This window comes from Chrysochloris asiatica, unplaced genomic scaffold (assembly GCF_000296735.1).
Source record: "Chrysochloris asiatica unplaced genomic scaffold, ChrAsi1.0 scaffold00076, whole genome shotgun sequence".
Classification (NCBI taxonomy): domain Eukaryota; kingdom Metazoa; phylum Chordata; class Mammalia; order Afrosoricida; family Chrysochloridae; genus Chrysochloris; species Chrysochloris asiatica.
The window spans coordinates 2,987,727-3,015,093 of record NW_006408594.1 but is presented as its reverse complement, the minus strand read 5'-3'; the positions used below and the strand labels follow the sequence as shown (position 1 = coordinate 3,015,093).

At 41.7% G+C, this 27,367-nt stretch overlaps 2 protein-coding genes across 3 annotated transcripts in view; both read right to left on the bottom strand.

Annotated features, from left to right (window-relative positions):
- Positions 1–40: 40 nt before the first annotated feature.
- Positions 41–22,514, bottom strand: DDX17 (DEAD (Asp-Glu-Ala-Asp) box helicase 17). 2 transcript variants are annotated; one of them, XM_006865184.1, is made up of 13 exons: positions 22,130–22,514; positions 16,967–17,117; positions 16,165–16,264; positions 14,461–14,594; positions 14,108–14,173; positions 9,310–9,451; positions 8,743–8,903; positions 8,484–8,656; positions 7,964–8,074; positions 7,567–7,628; positions 6,082–6,141; positions 1,880–2,122; positions 41–1,046 (listed from the first exon to the last, which is right to left on the bottom strand). In XM_006865184.1, the coding sequence occupies exons 1-13, from the start codon at positions 22,177–22,179 to the stop codon at positions 541–543; spliced, it is 1,959 nt and encodes a 652-aa protein (XP_006865246.1). In that variant the 5' UTR covers positions 22,180–22,514; the 3' UTR covers positions 41–540. The 2 variants fall into 2 exon arrangements, with proteins under 2 accessions (XP_006865246.1, XP_006865247.1); XM_006865185.1 differs by having other exon boundaries at positions 327–1,046; positions 1,886–2,122.
- The window catches only part of DMC1 (DNA meiotic recombinase 1), a 108,330-nt gene continuing 103,212 nt past the window's right edge, over positions 22,250–27,367 (bottom strand). Inside the window, exons 13-14 of the mRNA XM_006865267.1 lie at positions 22,665–22,794; positions 22,250–22,360 (exon numbers count right to left, since the gene is read on the bottom strand). Coding sequence (XP_006865329.1) covers positions 22,250–22,360; positions 22,665–22,794 — 241 coding nt within the window. The remainder of the gene's footprint in view (positions 22,361–22,664; positions 22,795–27,367) is intronic.

Sequence of the window (27,367 nt, the reverse complement as noted above, 5' to 3'; positions counted from 1 at the left end):
CAAAAAATGACAATGACAAGCACTGTCTTAAAAATATCTGCAGACCCGAGCACTCTCTTCCAGTTGGAGAAGCAGACCGCATCATGGAAGATGGGAACAGGAACAGCCCTCCAGCAGTGAGAGTGATTTTCACAGCACAGATGCCGTGTCTTCTGTAGAACAGTTCAGCCTTCTGACCCCCCCACAACTCCCACCCCCTCAGGACAACAAAAAATGGGCTCCCATAAAAGGGCCTAATACCTTGTCTTTTAAGATGAAAAATATCCTCAACATGCAAGAAGTTGGGAAAGAAAATCAACTCTTCCAGTCAGCTATATATATATATCTTTTACAAAATCTGTTATTACAGACTGGATCATTTTGGCAGGCAGAAGAAACCTGGCAGTGAATTCTAACTAATCTGCTTGAATGACAAATCACAATGGTTGGGGTGGGGGAAGGAATAAAAGAAAAGAGGGAGAGAAGAGGGGGGAAAAAAGGAGGACAGAGTCCCTTACATGTGATATTAAGTCTGCACAAGTCACTACCACTTGAGTGGTTTCATTTACGTGAAGGGGGAGGGGGTGGAGGAGGGGGAGGGTACTGGTAAGCAGTCTGCCCCATGTAGCCTATCAGATTGGTAGCTCCTGGTGGCTGTGCAAACTGTTGTGACATCAGAGGCTGTGGCTGCTGCCCAGAGCGGCCTATAGCACTAAACTGCTGGCTAGAGCTCTGGGAACTTCTCCCTGCTGTGGTGGTGGTACTAGCCCCATAAGTGGCAGCACCATACTCTTGGGCAGTATAACCACTGGTGCCATAAGCAGCCGCCCCATAGGTGCCTTGACCGTAGGTGTACTGGCCTGCTTGTGCTCCAAAGGCAGAATTTGGACTGCCATAGCTACTGCCATTAGCATAACTAGCTCTATCGGTTTCACTCCGATCCCGGTAGCTTGAAGAGTCTCTCCGGCTACCATCCTTGACTCCTCGAAGCCTCCGGTCACACTCATCCTGATACATCAGATTGGGATTGTTGGCTGAAGAAGTGGTCCGGTATCGAGAACGACCTCCTAATGAAACAACATATGGAATTTTTAATGCCAAGTCCATGATTCAAACATGGAAGTAAAAACTCGACTGAATGTTTTAAGTATTCAACAGTCTTTCCTGACCTTAAGCTAAGTCAGCTCTAGACATAAATCCATTAATTTGATTCTCTGGCTCTGCATATCCAATTGTAGTAAATTTTAAGACTACATACTCAACTACTTAAAATTTAACTTCACACCCTTAAAAAATTTTATGGCAAAAGAGGTGCAGGCAACTTATCACTAGTTGTTTTTTTTTAAAAAGGCATATAAATTCAGAGTAGTTTTGGGTCTCCAGGGTTGCTTTAGGAGCCTAGCTTCATCAGAATCACCTCACAAATGTACAAGCTCAGGTTTTTGCTCCAGCCACCTGTATTTTCACCTCCTCTCAGGTGATTCTGATGTACAGTTTCAACATGGAAGTTGGAAGTAAAAACAACAAACTACCAAATTAGGAACCACAGAACTCAGACCCTAATACAGTTCACAGCCAAGGTTCTATACTACAAGATGGTGTGAAATGACTGTTCTCATCAGAAGAAATGTCAAATGTGGACTACGTAGTAAGCCTTCTGAAGACATTAAAATTCAACTTAATTTTGAACATTCACTGTGTACTTCAAAGATCAGTTTTATATTATCTACAAAAGCAGGACAATACTACAAACTCCTAAAATGTCCTGTTTTCTTACATTTGTAAGTCAAGAGGTGAAGAAAAACCATGAAAAGCTGCCCTTATTATTAAATGTCACATTAAACAAGGTGTGATGCGCACAGCGAGACCTTGGTAGTACCTGGAGAGTTCCAGGACTTACCCTTACCCCCTCCGCCGCCACCGCCTCTGTGGTCCACCAGCTGCATCAGCTTGGGATTGATGGCCTGATTGGCTTCCTCTAGCACCTTGATTAACTCTCTGGCCTGCTTCAGGTTCCCAGGGGTGAAGAAGGTATAGGCAGTGCCCTTGTTGGTGCTCCGGGCCGTACGGCCAATGCGATGCACATAATCTTCTGAGCTGTTCGGATAGTCATAGTTGATCACAAACTTGACATCTTCCACATCTTCCAAGACGATGATGAGTCAGTGTGGAGGTTGAGGTGGCAGGGAAAGAGAAGGTAAAGGACATGCCAACGACAGGTGGGAAGCACGAATGCAGATGACAGCAAGAGGAGAGAAGGTGAAGTTAGTAACCACTCTGAACAGAAACCAAAAGAGACTCATCCCAACAGAGTAAAAGAGGATTGTTTAGTGATTTGGGGGACATGCACAGGTGCTGGCATCTGATATCAGCTGCAGAATCCTAGGGAGTCCCATCCAGCCCCCCAAACTCCTGCCTCCTCTGTACTATGATCAACGTATGGACAGGAGGTGTACCAAGACTGGCCTTCAGACTAGCAAATTCCAGTTCCAACCTTTTCAAAACTCGAATGTAAAAATAAAACAAAACAAAACAGTGGCACCACTTGTTAAGTTACAAGGCCAAATCACTTCTACTCTGTTGGGAGAAGCCTGGCAAAATCTATCAATAATATAACAAACTTACCTTTAAACCAATCACAGAGCAAAATGAAAAAAGAAGCTTCACATACTTTATTATTACATTTGCGAGGAGACTTTTAAACACTTAGGTTATTTAATTAATGTTTGCTATTATAGTTTTTAAAACTCTGACCAGAGCCAACGATAAGTACACATCATCTATTTTCCTGTGCGGAAACATCCAAATGATCCTTCCCCTATCAATTACCACCAGAGCACATTACACTAAAATTTCACTCTTCTACTAAAGCCCAGCTGCTGCCAAATGAGGTGTTTTTGCTCAACTCAAGGCTATGTCAACTCAGTACATGCTTCAATTATCAAGCGTTGTCTACGTGACCTGGGAAATTAAATAAATAGCCAGAGTGTGGGAGAACCATGAAACCTTGAGAAATAAGTTAAAATATTCTGTCCACTGCTGGGAATTGGATTGAATAGCCTCCTAATGCTTAAAATATGTAAATGTTAGTGTAATGCTTTCAGCTAAATGTATATTTTTACCTACTTAAACAAACAAATTTAAGACTATAACAGAAAGAAGCCTAATGTTTTGTGGGAAAAAAAATCTGCATTTTACAAAGAATATTCAGAAAATATCCTAGATAAAACACAGATTTTTGTGATAGAAATAATTAAAAAACATTCTCTGTTTGTTACCAGACCGATGCACACTCCCTCCTCCTTTGGGAAACCGCTGCAGCCGATCCCGTCTCTTTGCCTTTTATTTTTGGCGGCCTCCTTTCGAAAACTCCGCCTTCTGACACGGGACCACTGGAGCGCGGGGAGCATGCATCAAGGGTCCGTGGCAGTGAGAAGTCCCCACACACGCTCGCTCTGTGAACTGGCTTAGATGCTTCTCTGTAGCCCCATTTGGTTGCCAAGCGCCGGAGAACCTGGGTTCGGGTAAAAATTTCAGGTCCTCCAACGCCTCCCCCAAGGATAATTGGGGTGATTGTAGAAAAAAATGATTAATAAAAAAATGTAAGTTACATCCAAAGGGTCAGACTGCATCTATTGCCCAGACAGGATTAATTTCAGGGGGAAAGGGGAGATGATTGGAGAAGTAAAAAACAAAAACAAAAAAACAAAAAACAAAAATTCTACTACTGTTTAAGGGTCTGTGCAGAAAGGGGCATTATGTCTGTTTCTTATTACAATAAAGGCTCCTCAGTCTTTACTGACCCCTACAGTCCTGAATCACACCAGAAAGACGAGAAGGCAGTTATCACAGGGGGCAGCGTGAGTCTCCGGCTAGGGTCATTGATGCAACGAGGGAAAAAAAGTTTACAGAGCAGGGATGGATGTAAGATAGGGGTGGGACATTAGGCCAAGGCCACATCTTCAATCCCACGGTGTAGGACCATGAGCAGCAGAGCCAGCTGACTTCCTGCACTGGGTACACGGCAGCAGGCTTTCCTAGCAGAAAGAACTGAGGCTGGAGGGGCTCAATGGGGGAGTAGACAGAGCGCAAAGTTCTTCAGACTATAAAGATGTCCTGTGTGCGCACACACAAGCTGGCTGAAGGTACATAAGAGCAAACGCAGAATCTGGTTTTCTCCAGTCTAGCCTGCCCTGATGGCCTGCGTGCACACTGCCACAAGATTATCTTGTTGCCTTTACAGGAGATGCTGGAGCAGGGTAGGAAACGGAAACGTTACGTGGTGGCCAGCTGCCTGGGATAACTTTTGGTCTGACATCAAAAAGCCCTATGACATGGCCAGAATCTCCAATCACTGATTGGAAGGGATGCCTAAGACTAGCCAACAGGCTCATCTAGAGCTGCTTCGGGCCAATGTAGATTTGCCTCAGCCATGTACTGAGTGATGTGCAGCTGATATCAAAGCTTCTGTTAAAAAACAAAACAAAAAATAAGTTCAATACTTTAAGTTTAACAGTGTGTAATTTAAACAAAAAAACCCAAAAACAAAAAACAGAAAAACAAAAAAAGGAAAAATATCTCAGTGGAAACGTAGTGGTTTCCTGAGGATAATTGTAACAAAATGATGGGAATATCAAAGAACTTACCTGAAGGGAACATTTAAGAGGCCATCGTTCGACAGGAAGTGAAAAAAGGCCTGGTGACTCAGCTCAAAAGCGCACCCCTGTCTATGAGGTAGAAGCCTTCACTTTCCAGTAGCTTGTAGGACCTTGGTCAGAATTCTGCCATTTTTGGTGGGGTTTCTCCCTCCTTTTGTTTTACAAGGCAGCAAACAAAGGGGCCCAAAACAAGCACTAAAGTTGAGTAACAAGAAACAGACTCTGGTACCTTCCCTCTCCCCTCATCTGGATGAGTGGGGGTGGGGTGAAGAGTCTAAGTTATTCTAATGGTAGCCAATTGAGGTGGTTTAGGAATGGGGGGGAGGAGGAGTATGGAGCAAATATAGTTTAATTGTCTAGGCAAGATGCACAAAGAAGCTACCAGCACATAGCAAGCCTGTTCAAACCCACCATTACTGAAAGCTGCTCTGTAAAATGCTTTCAGGCCTCAGCCTCTTCTCCCAACAGGCCCAAGTTCTAAGCGCACAGATCCAGACATGACCTCAGAGGGCAGAGACATGTTCAGTCATGGCTGCAGGTCACCACCTCTGAAGGAGGGAATGATGAGTGCAATGTATAAGAAGTCATCACTCTTTTAAGTCCAGTTTGAATACCTGTCCTTTTTATGATAAATATTCTAATGAAATATGGTATTTCTCACTTCACTGGGCAAGAAATTAAATGCCTGTCAATAGCTTGAAAATTTCCTTGTGACATAATTTTATTTTTTAAAGTGTTTTAATTTAGTCCTGACTAGCTCAGAATGGGCTAAATAAAGTACTTGAGAATAGCTGTATACATTTTACATCATGTAGTAAACACAGTAAGAATAAATTTTAAATTGGAAGCGAACACATCTATGATGCAAGTTAAGGGTCAGAGGAAAGAGAACAGTGTCCATGATAATTTTACTTCAGCAAGAAAATTGGGCAAGGCAGTTTTAATTGCTGAATGGTATCATATTATAAACTTAGTAATTCCAAGAGTATATGCCACCAGCATTCATGGCACTAGACCTCCGTACATACCAGGTATATAGATACATTTGGTATACAAAAAAGAATCCAACTGAAGGAATGAGTGCATAATAGCTAGATTCAACCACTCATTCTATCCAGTTAGAAAACAAAGCCAAGAAGTTGGGCTGTTCAACGAAATGTCTCCTTTCCTTCTGTCTGAATAGTCATGCCTAGGCCTTGCTGCAGACCAAAGCCTGTTTATTAGGAGCAGGAAGAAACCAAAAATTAAAAAAGGGCAAAAAAAAAAAAATAATAATAATATTAAGGGAAAAAAAAAAAAGTAGGAGATATCACTCTTTGTATTGATCTCTTTTAAGTATTTATCTAAATACACATATATATATCCAACTCTAATTTGAATCAACAAACAAATCTTTAAAACAAGTATATATACACCATTAACAGAGACACCTATCTATACAAACCTAGCCCTCGGGAGGCTACATCCGTGGCAATGAGGATGGGAGCCTTTCCAGATCGGAACTCTGCAAAATAAGGATGGTGCCATGAGATCCAGGTTACACAATCAAAGCTAAGTGACGTGTCTTAAAATATAATCAAACACGCTTTTCCAAAGATCTGGCCTTTTGACACATGTTAAAATTCTAAGCAACGGTTTCAAAATGTCAATCTCTTTGAGAAGAAAACTAGTAATTCATTTAAAATTCTTTATTATTCTCACTGCTAGCAGAAGAGCAACAGATAAAAAGTTCTCTCAAGTAATAATACACATTTTATAAAATGGTGTTAAGTGCTGCTGAGTCATAGAGATCCTGGTGTAAGGTTTCTGAGGAAATGCTGATGGGTTTGAACTACAGTCAGTCCAGTGATTGATTATCCTACAGCACCATACCAGGGTGATATGGCAATTTGTAAACAAAACTAATGATTTTCTTTCCCTTTAGGGTACACTGAAGTTATCTCCCTAAGGGAAAAATAAAAAAGGTGGTGGGTGGAGTCAGACAGACAGGGAAGTTTAAGCAATGTGAAACAGAAGGAGCAGCATTATTTTTCTCAAGATGAATACATGTGTGGTTGTTAAATGCTGTCAAGTCCATTCCAACTCATAAGTGAACCTACAATACAGGGTTTCCGAAGAGCAGCCGGTGGGTTTAAAACCAACTTTGCAGTTGGCAATCGGAACTTACCCTACAGTGCCCCATCAGGGCTCTTAAAGAAGGCCTCTTTCATTTCAGTCGACCTTCTTGATCAGCAGAAGGGTTAGAAAAAATTAGGCTACAACATGACTTCAGGATCAAGGGGCTTTTCCCTTAAAAATTTAAGTAACAAATATTTCATAGAGGTAGTTACTCTTACACTGAGGAGTGAGGGGATTACTGAAGATAAGAACCTAGTAAATAAAGGAGGAGGAGTAGAAATTGTAAACAAGTATACCAAACCCAAACTCATGGCCATCAAGCAGACTCTGAAAAAGTGTGCCTTAGAGGACTATGGAGACATTCCCAAAGCACCTTGTTAAATGCAATGAACTAGAGCAGGGGATAGGCAAACTATGGCAAACAATACCTATTTTGACAAATCAAGCTTTACTGCAATAGCCAGGCCACTTCTTTATGTAGAGTCTATGGCTGCTTTTGCACTACGAGGGCAGACATAGGGTGAATCCCTGCAAGGGACCCTGCCATATGAAACTTCATGTGAAGTAGAGAATATTCAGTATCTACTCTTGGTGTGGCATCATAGGATAAACACTGGACTGCTAACTGAAAAGTTGGTGGTTCAAACTCACCAGTTGTTCTTTGGAAACCCTATACAGGGTCACTATTGAGCAAAACTGACGAGCTGGCACTTAACAATAGTCCTTTATAGAAAATTTCTGAGCTCTGAAATAGAGCATGGGTTTTTGTTTATAAAAAAAGTCAAGTGAAAATGCTTAGCTGTGAACTTACCATTAAGTACCCAATCTCTTTCTGGTTGACTCTTGTCTCCATGGATACACATAGCTGGCCAACTGTCAAAAGAAGTGACCAATATTTTAAGAATGCTTATTTTTTTAAAATAAGGAAAACTAAGCTTTAAAAAAAAGTGCTATTGATGATCTGCTCTGTAAACCTTCACTCAATTCACAATAAAAAAGCATTAAAAAAAAAAAAAAAGTTATCCAGATATAATTCTGGTAAAGTTTGTTAAGCTATATGAACACAGATTTCTGCGTTTACTTAAAGAGCAAGTTGCATGCTTAAACATCACTGAAATCATACACAACATTCACAAAAGTCATGCAAAAAATTCCTATTAAGCGATCATCTAAACCGTGGGGAGTTAACAGTCTGGAGCTGCACTCACCCATCTCTTCGCATCCTTCGAGTGAGGTCATCACAGCGTCTCTTTGTCTCCACAAATATAATCGTCTTATTTTCCTTTTCAGCCATTATTTCCTCCATGAGCTGGATCAATCTGAAAGCAAGATGAACAATAATAACATTTGATATGCTAATAAAAACTATATATTATGTGGAAAATATGTTAGAAATAAACCCCTCAGAGGTACTGTGTTTTCACTAACATTCTTTCACATATGCAGAGCACCTACACATTCTACATATGAGAAGTAACTCATACCATTCTCACAGTAAGCCTGGGCATCTAGCCCCACCATTTGACAGAGGAAACTAAGGCACCACAAGGTAACCCATTCCAAATGAGACAACTGGTAATGAGCAGGGCTCAGATTCAAATCCCAGGATCCAGAGGCCTTGCCTTTAAGCACAGTGCCCTACTGACAGTGATATTAAAGACTGGACTGTCCAGGCGGACATGGACAGGTTATATGACTATAACACAGGATGGATGTGCCCATTCATACTTGTGGTCCTTCTCGCTCTCCATGCAGACATCCACAATCTGGAGGATGTTGTGGTTGGCACTCAGCTCCAGATTGCCGACATTGATCTGAGTGTAATCACGAAGGAAGTCCTCAGCCAGCTGCCGTACTTCTTTCGGCCAGGTTGCACTCCACATCAAGGTCTGCCTATCAGGCTATTAAGACAGGAAGTGCTTTTTGAAGCCTCCAGAACAGTCATGGGCAAGGGGCATCAAGGTGACCAAGTATCTGTTTTACATACCCTGATTTGGTCAACAATTTTCCGGATCTGGGGTTCAAAGCCCATATCAAGCATTCTGTCTGCCTCATCTAGTACAAGGTAAGTACAACGGCGAAGATTGGTCTTTCCCGACTCTAGAAAATCTATCAGGCGGCCAGGAGTGGCTATGCAGATCTCAACACCTGTTATTAAAATATTTAAAAAAAAAAAAAAAAAATCAAAGAACTTGCCAATTAAAGATTTGTTTTAAACACTGCCCACACCTCTACAACCAAACGAAGGCGCACCAACTCAGGTGGCTGTATTCAATGCTGTGGAGCAGGGGCCAAATTTTAATATAATACTTGGAAAAGAATGCAAGGATGTAAGGAGAATTAAGGGACAATCCTCAAATCTTCACAAAAGGGAATCTCTAGCCATAACTCTTCTCCTCCAAATAGCTATTTGAACCATATCTATGAATTTCTAAACTGCTGAAAGTCAATCCCCTGGATAAATACCCACGATTGTCCTATTCAATTTCACTCATAGAAACAGATTAACTGATATAAAATGAAAAACATTTATATACTAAAATATCTTCATTACCTCTCTCCAAGTCTCGAATCTGGGGGCCTTTAGGTGCACCTCCATATATGCAAGTACTCTTCAATCTAGAACATTTACCATAGTCATCAGCCACCTGCTGCACTTGCTGGGCAAGCTCTCTGGTAGGAGCCAGAACCAGACACTGAAACAAAACAGAGCAAAAATAATGAAATACTAAAAAGCAAATCTTTCTCCATTGTCTTACTGGATACTTTTCAAAGTATGTGTGATAGGGTGAGGGACTAGGGGGCAGGGAACATAAGACAAGTCCACTGGAGTGTGGTAAGGAAATACTGTTGCTAAGCATTGTTGAGTCAGTTCCAAATCACAGCAATCCAGTACAGGGTTTCCAAAGAGCAGCTGGTGAGGTCTGAACCACTGACCCTTGTGTTCAAATCAACTTTGCAGTCCACTGCTTATCCTATAGTGCCACATTAAAGCTTAAGCATTTATTACTTAAGTGGAATGACACAGGCACCCTCACACTGTTTACTTTCGACACATTACAATGTATTTAGTCTATGTGTGCTGTTGAAGCAGATTTACAGATTGTCTTATCTAGTTAACTATACAACTTGGACAAAATAAAGTGGCCTTTAAATATTCCTACAACAAAACTACAGATTAGATATCAGTAAGAAACACAGATGAACTAGCAAATGGCAGAGCTGACATCTTTCCAACTTCTGGCTTAAGTTCTTCATCAGGCAGATTAGGTAAAAACAATGACAACTTACATATGTATGATCAGACATACTTGCCAGAACACCAATACTAATAAAATGCAATGAATCTTACTCAGTTTACTAGTTTGGAATTTATTAGCCATACGTTAATAATACATTATTTACTTTTGTGACTATAATTGATTAGAGTTTTAGCAGTTGAGATATACTTATTCTCATGGTGAGAACACCTAATATAGAGCTAACTATGATCAGCGGTTATGAGTAGGCAATCAACTAAAAGACTGCTTCCTTGGGGGGTGTGGCCTGCTTCCAATATAATGGACACAAGGCAAAGAGGTCTCTCCTCTACTGGAGGTCTGTACTATAATTGTAAGTTATTTCCTCAATATTAAACATCTCTCTCTATGTATGTTGTTAAGTGCTGTCGAGTCCATTCCGACCCATAGTGACTCTGTATAGGGTTTCCAAGGAGCAGCTGGTGAGCTTAAACCACCGACCTTGTAGTTTAAACGGCTTTGCAGTCTGGCGCATTAACGCACAGCACCACATCAGGACTCCCTCACTATATATACAAATATATATGTATGTATGTATGTGTGTGTGTGTGTGTGTGTTTCACTGCTTTTACTTCTCCAGAAAACAAGGCCTAAGACATGACTATGAGACGTACTGTAATATTGTGTATATTGCTGTTAAGTGCTGTCAAGTCTGTCCCAATTCAAAGCAATCCTTATGTATATATAGGGTTTCCAAGGAGTGAGTGGCTGTTATATTTGAGGTGCCAACCTTGGTACAGGCAGTGCCTGAGTTACATATGTCCAACTTATGGACAACTCCTACTGGCCCTTTTATCAATGGCAATGGCTTTGAACTGGTTCTGGTAAGACACATGTAACAAAAGAAGAACAGACCTGAACGTTTACAATTTAATGCATCACGGTCAACTGAATGAGAAATAATAGGTTGAAATACAGGATGGGCGACTTGAAAGAGGCTTGCAGTTATAAGTGTCATCAAGTCAGTTCTGACTCATAAGAGACCCTGTATAAGGTTTCCAAGGAATGTCTGGTGAAGTTTGAATCATGGACCTTGTGGTCAAATGCTTATCCTGCAATGTCACACCAGTGAGCCATTATAAGAGCCTGAGGCATGAACCTGAATTTTTGACAGTGTAGAACAAAGCTACACATATTCAAAGCAGAACCACCAGCTACTCACAACCAATTCTTCATCACAATCACCTTCACTTTTATGCAGCTTTTAAACCATGGGAAAGGCTTGAGGACTTTTCTTGTACTAAAGTACAGCTAAAAAAGAAGGGTAGGCACTTGTTCCTACCAACATACAAGCTCTTAAAAGACACACAAACGAGCCTCATTCATTCTTAGAGGCAGTATATGCATACTAGGGAGAGGTGAGGGAATCAGGGGCTGAGAAAAAGCTTTAGCAGGAGATTCAAACGCAAGGTGACTTTTCAAAGACACTCCCAGGAACAGATCTTGTTCTTAATGTAAGGAATGCCTGCAGTAAGTGCAAGTTTAATTTAAGAAACAAGCAGGTAACCAGAAGGTTGGTGGTTTAAACCCACCAATCCAATACAGGGTCACTATGAGTCGGAAGAAGCCCAAGGTGCATTAAGAGAATTGGCAAAGAACAAGGCACCAGGAATTGATGGAATAAAAACTGAAATCTTTCAAGAAAGTGAGGCGGCACTGGAGGCACTCACTCATCTCTGCCAGGAAATGTGGAAGACAACTATCTGGCAGACTGATTCGAAGAGATTCGTATTTGTGTCCATTCCAAAGAGAGGTTACCCAACAGAATATGGAAATCATAGGACAATCTCTTTGATATCCCTTGTGAGTTAAGTTTTACTAAAGGTAATACAGAAAACGGATGCAAGCATACATTGACAGAGAAATCCCAGAGGTTCAAGCTGAATTCAAAAGAGACCATGGAATGCGGGATATCATTGCTGATGTCCGATGGATCTTGACAGAAAGCAGAGACTATGAGAAAGATGTTTACCTGTGCTTCATTGACTACGTACACAAAGGCTTTTGATTGTGTGTATCATGACAAGCTATGGACAACATTGCCAAGTATGAGTATTCTGGAACACTTTATTGTGCTCATGAGGAATCTGTACCTGGACCAAGAAGCAGTTGTTCAAACAGAAGACAGGAACACTGAATGTTTTAAAATAAAGAAAGGTTTGCGACAGGGTTGTATTCTTTCACCATACTTATTCAACTTGTATATGCTGAGCAAATAATCAGAGAAGCTGGGCTATATGAAGAAAAACATGGCATCAGGACTGGAGGAAGACTCATTGACAACCTGCGATATGCAGAGGATACAACCTTGCTTGCTGAAAGTGAAGAGGACTTACATATTTACTGATGAAGATCAAAGAGCACAGTCTTCGGTATAGATTACATCTCAATGTAAAGAAAACAAAAACTCCTCACCACTGGACCAATAAACAACATTCTTATCAACGGAGAAAAGACTGATGTTGTCAAGGACTTCATTCTTCTTGGATCAACTATCAACACTCAAGGAAGCAGCAGTTAAGAGATCAAACGACGTATTGCATTAAGTAAATCTGCTGCACAAGACCTTTTTAAAGTGTTGAAGAGCAAAGATGTCAGCTTGAGGACTAAGGTGCGCCTGACCCAAGCCATGGTATTTTCAATAACCTCATACGCATGCGAAAACTAGACAGTGAGTAAGGAAGACCATAGACGAACTGATGCTTTTGAGTTATGGTGTTGGAGGAGACAACTGAAAGTGCCATGGGCTGCCAAAAGAACCAACAGATCTGTGTTGGAAGTACACCAGAGTGATCCTTGGAACTCAGGATGGCCAAACTTCCGTCTCTCATACTCCGGACATTTGTCAGGAGGGACCAGTCCCTGGAGAAGGGTATCATGTTTGGTAGGGTGGAGGGTCAGAAAAAAAAGAGGAAGACCCCCAGCGAGATAGACTGGCAGTATAGGAGCATCAAAGGGCTCAAGCATGGCAACAATAGCAAGGTTGGCCCAGGATCAGGCACTGTTTCGTTCTGCTGTGCATAAGGTCGCTATGAGTCGGTATCACTTGATGACAACTAACAACAAAAGAGTCGGAACCAACTTGATGGCATTTATCAACCCAGAAAATCATGTGGCCTTACATACATTTATTACTATTTAGTATTATTTAATCACAAAGAACACATATCCCCAATCTGACTTTATGATCCAGGGGGCTGGGACCTAATCTCATATGTCTTGTGTTTCTGACAATATGTAAGCACAGCCAACAATTACGCATTGCACTTGAACTTGGTGTACAGTAAATGCTTACATATGAACACACTATGCTTAGTGTGTAGAGTCCTGGTGTGGCACTGCAGATTAATGTGCTGGATAGACTGCAAGGTTGGTTTGAACCACGAAGTTTGCAGTTCAAGCTCACCAGCTACTCCTCGGAAACCCTACACAGGGTCACAATGAATTGAAGACAACTCAAAGGCACTTAACAACAATGCATAGCTTGTAGAATCAGAACAAACTTCAATCTGAAAGAAGGAATTCTAGCAGCTCTGTGATTAAGTGCTGGGCTGCAAACAGTAAGGTTAGCAGTTCAAACTCACTAAGGAAGATACGAGAGTCTGCTTTCATAAAGATTGGTGTTTACATGCTGTTGAGTCATTTCCAATTAATAGCAACTCTGTATATATAGGGTTTCCAAGGCTGTAAATCTTTATGGGAGCAGAAATCTTCATTTTTCTTCTCCCTCAGAGCAACTGGCAAATTCGAACTGCCCAACACAAAACCCAATGGGATAGTTCTACTCTGTCCTATAGGGTTGCTATGAGTCAGAATCGACTCAGTGGAGTTTTGGTTAGTTTGAATTCAAGTTCAGTCATTAAATAGCTGTAGTGTCATTAAGCAACTAATTTAAATGCACTGTACCTCATATGTTTTGTATCAGTAAGGTAGAGATTAATACTCTGTCTGACCATGGGACAGGGTTGATAATAAAAATAACTTATATAAAGCACAATGTGTAAAACAATCATAAAATTGCAGTTGCATTATAAACAAATTGAAAACACTTACAATTGGGCCATCTCCCCTTTCTAAGTATGGCTGGTGGTTAATATGAACAATTGCAGGCAGCAAATACTGGAAAACCAAAAACGACATGTGTATTATACCAAATCCAAGTCATTATCATTAACAGTTCTAATTTATCAAAGTAATTGATAATGCTTAAATAGGAAAATGAGCAAGAGAAATTAATACTATCATACAGATGAATAACATAAACACAAACTTTCATGATTCAGGTTAACTAAAAAAGCCAAAATTATCACCAACACATTATCTGAATTACAGTTTTAACGAAGAATTGAAAATATATAGGATAACTAGAATAGCAAAATAAGTTAGCATAGGATGATGGTACATACCGCCAGGGTCTTCCCAGAGCCAGTCTGAGCAATGCCCACCATATCCCGGCCACTGAGAGCCAAAGGGAATCCCTGGCACTGAATTGGAGTTGGTTCTGTAAAGTGCTGATCCATCAACACATCCATTACATACTCTGTTAAGACAGAATAGACATTATTGCTGGTAAATAGAACTAAAAGCAGACATTTAAAAACATCTAGGGTCACTGAAGGCAAGATTTTTACCCAGCTTTTAAATCTATCTAAGAGAGATTTCTCTCTCCTCAATCTTCTGAGTCACTAGTGCTGGCTAGCATCTAACAGCAAGTGTATGGGGACACAGAAGTCACCCATAGTTTGATACTCAGCTTACAGAGCAATTGCATTCTGCAGCTTCTAAAAGGCAGAGGCAAAACTCTTGGAAGATGAGAAACCCTCAAAAAGTAAAAACCAACGTCAGTTTAAATCAGAGCACAGATAAGCATTGAAAAAAATCTAATGATCAAAGTTTACTAGGGCTTACTACCAAGGACCTCTATGGACTCCTGCTATGACGCTGTATGATCAGCACTTGACTGCAAACCACAAGACTGGCAGTTCAAACCTACCAGCTGCTCCTTGGAAACCCTATACGGGGTCACTATGAGTTGGAACTGGCTCAATGGCACTTAACAACAACTACTAAGGGCAGGCAGAAAAGAAGGGGCAAGAATGACACAGTATTTAAGGGACATTGAGCTTCCGGTTTTGAATGGCAGAAAAATATGGCAACAGTTAATGATGACTGTCAAACAATATGATAAACTTAAGTACTATAGTAAAACACCCTGTTACAACAAAAAGACCTTTTATGCAACAGGTATGTATTTACATCTATTGGTGGTAAGTTGGTTCTGACTCATAGCAACCTTGTCGAGACTATAAATCTTTGCAAGAGCAAAGCCTCATCATCTTCCGGAGGAGAAAATGGTGGGCTCAAACTACTGACTTTGTGGGTCACAGTCCATTTCTTATCCTACAGAACCACCGTGCTAGCCATTTACTTCAAGTGTTAAACAAATGTTTAAAGAATTAAAAGAAAACAAAACGTCCTAATACAGGCAGTCTCTGAATTTTAATGGAGTTCTAGTCCAACCAGTCAGTTATGACAAGTTCAAGACCTCATTTTTGGTTTTCATAGTTATTGCCACTATTATCTTTACAAATATGACATTTGTCTGGGGGTGCATTTGTGAAAACATTACATGTAAGCTTACAGGTATATTTTAATATGTCACGTTGTTTAAGTTCCGACTCTCAGTTTGAACCACCTAAAAGCGCCACACCAGGACCCCTTAATATGTCACACATACATAAAAAACTATAAATTAAGACAAAAAAAGGGGACAGCTTAAGTGCTGTTCATCATAACTCGAATACATTAAAGTGTTGTGTGTGAAGTGCCATCAAATCGGTTCCAACCCACAGGGACCCTGTATAGGGTTTCTGAGCAGCAGCTGGTGGCCTTGACCCACGGACCTTACAGTTCAACTGGCTTTGTAGTCTGGCACATTAACCCATAGCACTACACCAGGACTCCCATCTAAAGTGTGGGACTACCTACATTAACTTTGTGAAAAGTTTCCATTTGTCTTTTCAACAAAATCCCCAAGACTTTAATAACCTATTATCATGGTTATTTAAACAAAAATCAACAAATAAGATCCTGGGTTAAGCACCACTTACGTGGGAAGTTAGCATGATGAAAAGCAAATACAGGTTTAGGACAAACATCTCCCCCTCTCACTGTAATCTCTTTCTTTCGGCGTAGCTCATCAACCTCATACTATAGAAGAAAATGAAGTAAAACAAGTTAGTAAGCAAAATTATTCAGAAAATGCAGACATTTCCACTTTCATACAGCTGGACAACCACTATCCAAAGTCACAAATGAGAAAACAGAAACCACTGTTTATATATATGGTGCGTTCACCGAACTCTTATACAATGTTGTCAGTTACTGATTAGAAGCTCCTTTTCCTACATTAGAAAGTAGATACTAAGACCCCCTGTAAAATAATTTATTATACACACAAAAAGTCATGACTCAATCTGCATTAAAATTACCTATGACAAATAGGTTGGGAAGCAAAGTCAACAAATGAGGATCAAACGTTACATGAGGTGCATATTTAAACTGGCTATGTTTATCAGCAGTCTCAACAGGGAGCTATGGAAAACACCACTGCACTAGAATAAAAATTTCAGAGCAACAGTACACAAGTAAACTCTAGTCACTACGCCTATTGGTGGTGGTGTGCCCCCGAGTAGGTTCCAACTCATATTGACCCTGTATATTGTTTCCGAGGCTATAAATCTTTATGGGAGCAGAAAAAGCCTCAACTTTCTCCTGTAGAGAGGCTGGTGGATTGGAATTACTGACCTTGCAGTTAACAGCCCAATGCATAACCCACCATGCTACCAGGCTCCTTAATATGCCCTTTAGGTTCAGTAATGTATATAAAACTCAAAAGACAAAATAACTTACTGGAGTCAGCCTTGCCACTTCTGGATGTTCTACATAAAAATTCTTCTCAAATTTGGGGAGCTCACTCAAATCCCACTTCTTTTTACGTAAACGCTCCCCAGGATTGCCAAATTTCTTCGGAGGAAGCCCACCACCACCTCTTGTTCCAAATCTAGAAATAACAAAATTTGTTGATTTAATATTTTAAAAGCAATATACCGTTTAGGGTTTCCAGGGAGCAGCTAGTGAGGTTGAACCACAGACCTTGCAGTTCAAAAGGCTTTGAATTCTGGCACACTTACCCACAGTGCCACACCAGGACTACTAGGTACTATTAAAACCATGCAAGACTCCTAAGACGTGACCAGTCTCCCACCAAAATAGAATAGTGTTATTACTCTTATTTGAAGCTGGAGAGAAACTGAAACTTCTTTTTCTTTTCAATGGATATTTATGAATATAGATCATACTAGATGAAAAACTGAAAATTAAAAAAAAACACACACACAAACTTTATTGTAAATCAAGTGAAGGTTTGTAAGAGCCAACCATCAGTTTTAGAATCTTTTACCTCACTTCTAAAAGTTAAAAATTCTTATATTTAAGAGAAACCTGACAGTCACTCCTGGGAAACTATGCAGGTTATGAATCGGAACTGAGTCTATAAATTTTATGCAAATTACTCAACTTCTCTGTGCTTCAACTGCCTCTGTAAAGTGGAAATACTACAACCTGTTCATAGGTTACTATAAGGATGGAATGAATGAATGCGTATTATTGCTTAACACAGTGCATGGCATAACAAGTACTCAGTACAGGTAGTTGTTATTATGTGCTGTCTAGTCGATTCAGACTCAGAGCAACCTTGTATAGATAGGATTTCTGAGGAGCAGCTGTTGAGTTTGAACCGCCGACTTTGCAGTCCAGTGCTTATCCACAGTGCCACATCATAACTCCCAATACAGGTTTGTACCATTGTATTTTATTCACTCAACACACCGGAGTCCTGGTGTTTACGTCTAAAGTGACCTAAAAGTAAAGGGTAAAGGACCTATGACAGAGGGCTTCAAAAAATTCATGGAAAAATTCCTTTCTCCCACAAAACTCTTTTGAAGCCCCGTTGTTGTTAAGTGCTGTCGATTAGGTCAGTCTCATAATGAACCTACCTGTACAGGGTTTCTGAAGAGTGGCTGATGGATTTGAACCACAGACCTTGTGGCTACCAGTCCAGTGCTTATCCTACACTGCCACACCAGGACTCTTGAAACCCTACTATTGTAGTGACCCTGTATAGGGTTTCCGAGGAGTGGGTGGTAAGCTTGAACCACCAACCTTGCGGTTCAAATTGACTTTGCAGTCCGGTGCATTAACCCATAGTGCCACACCAGGACTCCTGCTGAAGTCCCCTGGTACACTCTTAAAGGGGTATTGGGTGTGGTGCTATAAGATAAGCACTAGACTACTAACTACAAGGTTGGCCATCAAACTCACCACCTGCTTCTCTGAAACACTATATAGGGTCACTGTGAGTGGGATCCAATTTGATGGCACTTAAACAAGTACACTAAAATAAAAGTCAAGATTGTGGCTAGAGAGAAAAATATACTTCCAAGCCAGCACAAATTTGGAATGCCTGCTTGACACTCCCCCCTTGTTTTTGTGATGAGCACAACTGCTGTAGCTAATCTCAGGAAAATTGCTAGCATCTGTAAAAGACAGGAGAGGTGGTTTTCACCTTTTGCTTTATCATTCAAACCTGAACAAAGATTTATAGTTTATAACCTTTGCCTCTACCTTTACCCCCTGTACCTCTTTCTTGGTGCCCAGGTATGTGGTGCTGCAATTTAATTATGAACCTGCAGAAGAAACTATTACTACATATTGTTTATTATTTGCTGTTAAGTGTTGATAAGGGTTTACGAGGAGCAGCTGGTAAATGTGAACCTCCGACCTCGTGGTCGAGTACATTATCCCACAGTACCACAGATTTAAACCTAACTTCTCACTTTAAATCTACCTTTCACTTGTTTAGCTGGAAAACAAATCTAGCCAAACCTGAAATTAAAATCTTTGGTTCCTAGAACCCTAACATTAAAATGATTTTTCATTTCCATATTCAAATCTATGTAAAGTGTGGCCCTGTATAGGATTTCTGAGGAGTGGCTGGTTGAGTTTGAAACTCGGACCTTGCGATTCAAACTGACCTTGATATAGTATAATCTTCTCATATTTCCTTACTTGTAAGATACTACACCAGCCCTAATTCAATTTCTCTTTTCATTTCTAACCCACTCATAACATGATCTTGTTAGAACCTTAAGTGATATTTAAAAAGCCATTAACATATGGTTATACAAATTGTTGTTGTTGTTAAGTGCCGTCGAGTCGGTTCCGACCCATAGCGACCCTGTACAGGGTTTCCGAGAGTGTAAATCTTTACGGGAGTAGAAAGTCTCATCTTTCTCCCGCGGAGCAGCTGGTAGTTTCGAACCGCTGACCTTAAGGTGCGCAGCCTGATTCGTAACCACTAAGCTACCAGAGTATTAGAGGAACAAAAAAAATCAACAACCAAGGACATCTCTAATATGCCCTCAAACTTCCTGCTCACCTACTTGACCACTCACAACAGAGGCTGATCCCCTCCCCTTCCCCTCCTCCACTGGCAGCTAGCACAATACTATAACAAGGAGCTCAATATAAAAAAGAAAGCAAAAGCCAGTCACTGCCAGGCAGAGAAAATAAAAAATGATCAAAGACCAATTATTAGAGATAATTGTTTCCTAGACAGTGCCATTTCAATGGTCCTTTCCAGCTCAGACCACAAATTAAGGATCTAGAAAGAGAAAACAGAACTTCTGAAAATAAGTTTGCTTTCCAAGTTTATCCTTGTAATTAAGTGCAGTCAATTCCGATTCATCGACTAATAGGGTTTCCGAAGTGGTGGGCTTGAACAATTGACCTTGGGGTTAGCAGTCCAATGCTTATTTTACAGTGCCACACCAGGGTGCTCCAAGTTTATACTAATCAGTCCCCCCCTTTTTAAAAAAATTATTTTCCTTTCTTCCTATTGCCCTCATTATTTATCTAAAATTTAAGAGAATCTTTTATCTTCACGCCATCCTTTAAATATGAACTTAATCCTGGGTAAACCACACTGCTCATTTAATGCTTTTATTGAATCATTAAGGACTTCTCATGGGGAAGGTAGTTTTAGGACAAAGACCTTACTCTAAAAGTATCATTATTTGAAATGAATTTTACAGCTTTAAAAAAAAAAAAAAAATTTAATCTGATACTCTGAAGTCAATATGAGATAAACAAAATATGGAGCCATATACTTAAATATTTTCTTCTTTTATAATGTAACCACTTAAAGCTTAAAAAAATATTAAACCAAATACTCACGTATATAAACAATACCTGTACCTTGAAGACCTGTGCCTATTTCAAGTTTACCACCCCCACTATAACTTGAGTTGTTACAATCCATTGCATCGGATTCGACTCAGCCATCCTGTTATAGGGTTTCCGAGGAGCTGCTGGTTTGAACTGCCAACCTCAAGACTCTCAGCCCAATGCTGATCCCACAGCATCATGTCACACCACTATAACTACCTTAAATTCTTCAAAACCATTCCCTTGCTCTTTGTATTTATTTCTTACCATCTCTATAGCCAGCTGCTCCTCAGAAACCCTATACAGGGTCGCTATGGGTTGAAACCGACAAGGTAGGTCTCCTAAACATGTTATAATCGACCACAACTTGATTCTTGATCTGATTATTATGTTGAGAAACGTTTTATTCATTTAAGCTACTGTATTGCATTCTATTATATAAACACCTACAGCGTTACCAGACATTTAGGCTGTTTTCAGTATTTTGCGATCATGGAACAATGCTGTTGTAGACATTGTTATGCAGGGATCCTGGGCAGCTGTGCATGGGTTTCTCCAGGCCTGGGAGTGGAGGGAGGTTTAAAGCTTGGAGAGAAATTACTTCGTCATTTTCAACACTACTTGATGTTATTAATGCTAAATTCTTTTCTGTTACTGAACTGAAATTCACATTTAAAGTTTGCTATATTGTCAAACTCTAGGCCAACATTCATAAGTGCCTTCCAGTAGGTTCCGACCCACAGCGTTTCCAGAGTGGCTGGTGAGCTTGAACCGCCAACTTTGCAGTCCAGCACATTAGCCCACCCACAACGCCAAACCAGGACTCCCTCCATATTTAACACTAAGATTAAATCTTGTCATTCCTACCAGGATGAAAATTGAACTTTTATTGTGTAAACGAAGATGTAACGGAAATTTATACTTGTGGCCGGTACTCGTGTATGGGCGACACGAAAAGACAAAACGAAAGACATGAACATTTATTTACAAGCACTGCAAAGTAAAGAGCTCGCCCCATCTTTAAATGAGAAAACAAGCGCTTAAAGGTAAAGTATCCAAGGTCACGTGAGCATTAAGTGGAGTCCTATCATCCTAAAAAGATACCACTCTTAAAAATCGAAAAAAGGAACAGTCCAAATCAATATGGCGTGCTTGGGCCGCTTTTTCCATTAAGATGTGATAATCCCAGAGATGCCCTGTTCAGTCCCATCCAGATAACCGTGGCATGTTCAAACTTTAACCAAAGTGGGGAAAAGACTGAGCAGATAAACCTGTAAAACCACAGTCAACGACCCACCACCCACCCACCCCAAAAAAATTACAAAAAAACTCCCTTCCCAAAACCCATCATTTACCAGTTCGTTGTTTCACATTCGAAAGTGGGAATAACGAAACAAAACAAAAATGCTGTTTTAAGGGAAGCCATTTCGCTGGCGAAACTCGGACAATGTCCCCCTCTTGTCTCGGAACAGCCGTGTCGCACGGACGCAGGTCGCGGCCGATCAAACGACTCGTCCAGCTGACCCGCCCGACTCGTAAACCGCGCCGGGCTACAGACATGGCGGTCTCAGGCTCCCCCGGGGCCTCGCCACGCTGGCCACCGCCACCTCCCCTCCCGCCACTCAGGAGCGATCTCGGGGAGTGCCCGGCCGTCTCCCGGGCTCGGGAGGAAGGTAGCTAGCGAGCCTGGTTTCCTCCGTCTCCCACTCGGCCGGAGACCTCAGTCTCCTCCGGACACAATCTCCCCCAGTCCCATGAAAGGCCTTTCTTCTCCTCCTCCTCCCTTACCCTCCACGGTCACGATCGCGGTCCCGGTCCCCAAAGCCGCCTCCACGCATGGTCCCAAAGGGATAGAGATCTGGGAGAGGGACACGGATGGCCGGGGTCGAGAGGGCCTGCTGCTCCGGTCTAGTGACGACCGATGGCGGCGGCGCCTCCGCTGTAGGGGCGGCGGCAGGCGCGACGCTCTCTCGCTCCGACGCGCTGTCTCCCGTCGCAGACGCCACCGTCGCCGCCTCTCTCGTCGGAGACGGGAGCAAAACACAGAGAATCGGTGTTTTTAAAAACGGTGGGTAGGCTTGGCTACCCCCAAACCCGGCAGTGCCGCGGTTTAAGCGTCTCCTTCCCTCCCAGCGACTGCACAAAATGGCGTCCGCCTCTGAGACTGCTCCAGCTTAACGCTACGTCCGTCCGAGACGATACGTAAACAGCGTCTCGGAATAGTCCGAGGGCTTTGCAGAGCACTAAGACTATTCCTGGAAGCGGTTTACGTTAGTTGCGGAGATGGGAGCACTTTCCAGTTGGTAGAAGAAACACGAAGTACGTAGCAGGCGTAGAGTTCTCCAGCCACCTGAACTAGTACGTGGGGTGGGGGTGGGGATGAGGGAAAGCCTCCGGAGCGACGTAACATTCTTTGCTGCGTTAGCCGGCCCACTATTGCGAAGCTGCGCACTCTGCGTAACGAATTCTGTTTAGAGAATAGAGGATTTTGCCGGATTCCGACCGCGGCACGGAGTCCGGGCGTTGCTTTCAGAGACAATAACTATCCTCCATATTGCAGTCCTCAAATGCCACGATCTCTAAGTGCCAAAAGCCTAGGAGGATTTTAGGGGTGCCTGAATGGCGCTCCTAGGTGACCCCATTGGGGTCCTCTGGTCCCGTCGCACTGTGCCTGCCCAGACTGGCCACGCGCTCCGGTCCCATTTCTTTTCGGTTACCTCACGCTGCGCTGTCGCCGGCAGCCATGATACCTGCGCCTTGTTCCGTTTTTTTAGGATTGGGTCAGGCGGCGACGTACCCCGGCTGGGTTCAAGAGCTTATTGCTCTATTTCATTCACACTGAAGTGCTTTTTCTGAACGGTAGATTTGCACCATCCTCAGCTGAGCACAGTTAACGTTGTGCTAACAAGCAATTATAGGTGGGGCGCCTTCTGAGGTAAACGCCGCTGCCCCTCGCCGCCATTAAAGGGCGCAGCTCCAGGAGGCTGGTGGAGGCTTCTTAGCGCTAGGACGTTGAACGTTAAAGTTTAAGAAATGATCTTCAGACGCTAAAGTAATGAAAGCATGAAGTTCGGGTTTTAAACCAGGCTAGATCGTGCTCTCTAAGCCCTCTTCCTTCTAAACTGGCTTTTCTCTTTCCTACCTCCCTCCCTTTCCCCTGAAACTGCACTTTAAGACTTCATAAACTTAGCCAAATGTCACAAAATTGTCAACCTGCTAAGACCCTTGAAGACCAGCTTTTTCCCTTTTTTTTTTCCCATAAAGATGAGAAATATGAATCCCTTCAATGTGGGGACTGACTGTTGTCTCCTACCCTGTAGGAAAAATAGCAGAAAGGGGATTTGGGAACTTCATGAGGGGCAATATTGGGCCATTGATACAAAGGGATACTCCATCATGGATTTAGTGACAAGTCTTGAGGACCTACTGTAGGGGAGGCACTATTCTGGGGGGTATGATACTAGTGAACAAATTTCTTCTCGCACTTAATGAGTTTATCCTGTATGGAACCACACAATAAATGTCTATGATAGCCCCAAAAGGACATGTTGGATTGGGCAAATCTGGGGCACAAGACCTCTTGTTCGAGTGTTGAAGAGCAAGGATGTCAGTTTAAGGACTAAGGTGAGCCTGACCCAAGCCATGGTATTTTCAATAACCTCATATGCATTTATAAATTGAACAGTGAATAAGGAAGACCATAGAAGAATTGATGCATTTGAATTATGGTGTTGGAAGAGAATATTGAAAGTACCATGGACTGCCAAAAGAACCAATAGATCTGTTGGAAGACGTACAGCCAGAGTGCTCCTGGGAGGCCAAGAAGGCCAGACTTTATCTCTCATACTTCAGACATATTATCAGGAGGGAGCAGTCCCTGGAGAAGGATATCATGTTTGGTAAAGTGGAAGATGAGTAAAAAATAAGGCGCCCCCTTCTCCCCTCAATGAGATGGATTGGCACAGTGGCAGCAGCAATGGGCTCAAGCGTAACAGTTGGGAGGCCGTTGTAGGACAAGGCAGCGTTGCATTCTGTTGTGCTGCATAGGATCCCTGAGTCAGAATGACACCTCACAACAACACTCCCAAACCTAGCATATGATTAAAGTTTTATTGAATTAACAAAAATCCCAAGTGGTAGACACTTTTAGCATGGCTACTTTTAACCATAATGTTCCAATACTTTTAAAGAGGTAGACAACACTAACTTTAAAGAATGTGGTGGTGGTGATGGTAGTGTGCCATGAAGTTGGTTCCGACTCATAGTGACCCTGTATAGGGTTTCCGAGGCTGGGTTCAAGAGCTCATTGCTCTATTTCATTCACACGGAAGTGCTTTTTCTGAACGGTATAGTGGCGCTCTCTATGGGAGCAGAAAGCCTCATCTTTCTCCTTTGGAACACCTGGTAGTTTCAAACTGCTGACCCTGAGGTTAGCTGCCCAGCTTGTAACCACTACGCTACCAAAGCTCCTTACTTTAAAGAATAGGTGGCAATATTTGCACATTGAGTGCATACAGTGTGGAACTACCCCCCCCCAAAAAAAAACACCCTCAAACAAAACTGTTTATTGAGCATGTTTTATATGCCAGGTAGCACTGCCATACGTGTTTTTCTTACCTGTTATGGTTAAAGAGGAGTCCTGGCATGGTGCTGTAGGATAAGCCCTGGACTGCTAACCACAAGAGAAGCAGGTCTAACTCTCAAACCACTCCTCGGAAACCCTACACAGGGTTTGCGAGTCTACAACAACAACAACCATTAAAGAGGTTATGAAAATGAATATATAACATCTGTAACATGGAGTCCTGGTGTGGCACTGTGGGCTAAAGCACTGGAACGCAATGTCGGTATGAAACCACAAAGTTGGTGGTTCAAACTCACCAGCTGCTCCTGGGAAACCCAATACAGGGTTGCTATGAGTGGGAACTGACTCAGTGGTACTCAACACAACATCACACATTAGGGAGCACAGTGGCTCCATATGCTACACACTGGACTGTGAACTACAAGATTTGCAGTTCGATCCTGCCAGTTGCTCTGCGGGAGAAAGATGAGACTTTCTGCTCCTGCAAAGATGTAAAGCCTCGGAAACACTATTACAGGGTTGTTATGAGTCAGAATAGGTCCGAATAGACGTGCCTCATAGGATTTCTAAGGTTATCACTTCTTATGGCACAAGACTGCCCCATATTTCTTCCGCAGAGTTGCTAGTAAATTCAAATAGGCACTTTGCTGTTAGTAACGAAATGCTTTAACTGCCGCACCACAATGGCTTCTTTATGCTACTTCTTGTCGTTGTTAGATGCCATCAAGTTCATACGGACTCAGAGCAACCCTATACACAATAGACTGAAACACTGCCCAGTCCTGCACTAACCTCACAATCATTGCTCTGCCTGAACCCATTGCTGCTGCCGTTGTGCCGATCCATCACATTGGGGGTCTTTCTCTTTCTCTCTTTTTCTGTTAAGCAATTGCTTAATAATAGCAAGGAAAGGGTATGGAGACTGGAGAGTTGGGGAAGAAGTATATGGTTAGCTAGGGTGTTGTGATCAAGTGGCATTAGGGCAAAAACCTGAAATAGAGGAGCTAGCCTTGTCAACGTAAGAGGGAAGAGCAAGTGCAAAGGCCCTGAGGTGAAACCAGTGTGACTGGAACAGAATGAGAAGGAGAGACACACAGGATCCTCAAGAGCTTGTCGTGCATGGCAACAATTTTGTCTTTTCCTCTGAGGAAAATAAAGTCCCTAGAAGGTTTAGAGTCACATAATAAAAAAGGTTTCTATGACTGAACTATGGTGAATCAATTGAGGGTGGATTAGGGCAGAAGCAGACAGGCTGATTAGCACACTTGCAATAGTCTGGACAAGAGGTCATAATGGACTTGGTGCAGGATCATAGTAATGGGGTTGAGGGAAGTGGTCTGCGAAAGTCAAGTCAAAGATTTGCTGATGGAAAAAAAAAGTAGAGGAATAGCAAAGATGAATCTTGTAGGAATTGGTCAACAAATATTAAACTCATACTGGGTATGGACAATGATATGCATTGGGGGTATTATTTTGACTGATTTCCATGTTAATTATTTATACAGAAGCTTGTCTACTTAGCAGTCATGTCTAAAGAAAAGGCAAAGCCTCTGAAACTTGCTCTACATTTTGGCAGGGAGGAATAATTGATATTTTGCTACTAGATCGGGTTTTGTTTTATAGTGATTCATAACTCCTTTGTCTTTGTAAAGCTTATCACACCGTGTAATTATATCGTTCTTTAAAATTAATCCTCCCCCCAAAATTATCTTTTAATCTTCCTTCGTATGAGAAGTTTCGGATAACAAAATAAATCCATAGAATGCATTTCTCTTTCTTATTAAGAGAACCTATACTTTCCTTCTAAAGATGATTGAAACTTATTATGTTGTTTCTAAACACGGAAACAGATTTTCATTAGGTAGGGAGGGCAGGTGGACTTATAGCCCAAACTTTTGATATGAAACACAATTCATCTTTTTTTATTTTTAATTTAAGAGCTTTATTAAATTATGTAATTTATTTTTAATTGCGTGCTCCTGCTCACTGTGTGCCAGGGTCTGTGCGATGAACTTTATTTTTATCTTCATTGTTTTATTTCATTTTTCTCTATATGGCAGATCAAACCCACCAGCTGCTCCTTGGAAACCTTATGCAGCGTGACTATGAAATGGAATTGACTGGATGGTACTTAACAGCAACATAAATTGAGAGAATGCCTCAGGAATGTTGGGGAAAGCGCTTAGAGTGGTGCTTGCTACTTACAAATACTCAACAACTATTAGCTGTCATCGTCAACTTTACAGATGAGAGAGTTGAAGTTCAGAAAGGTAGCTTATAGCTCAGGATCACACAGCAAATGACAGAGTTGAGCCTCAAATCCAGGTACTCTGGCAAGTTTTTGCCTCAACACTATTGTATTTTGGAGCTGGATAATTCTTTGTTCTGGAAAGCCCTGACCTGTTCCTTGTTGTTGTTGTCAGGTGCCATTGAGTCGGAAC

What these genes read in the sequence shown, in the direction of transcription:
- DDX17 (XM_006865184.1), bottom strand. Translation starts at nt 22,179, where the DNA reads ATGCGTGGAGGCGGCTTTGGGGACCGGGACCGCGATCGTGACCGTGGA. An exon ending in AAGTGGCAAGGCTGACTCCA is followed by an intron (nt 16,265 to 16,966) that starts GTAAGTTATTTT and finishes TTTCTTCTATAG; the next exon opens with TATGAGGTTGATGAGCTACG. An exon ending in AAGAGATTGGGTACTTAATG is followed by an intron (nt 6,142 to 7,566) that starts GTAAGTTCACAG and finishes CTTATTTTGCAG; the next exon opens with AGTTCCGATCTGGAAAGGCT.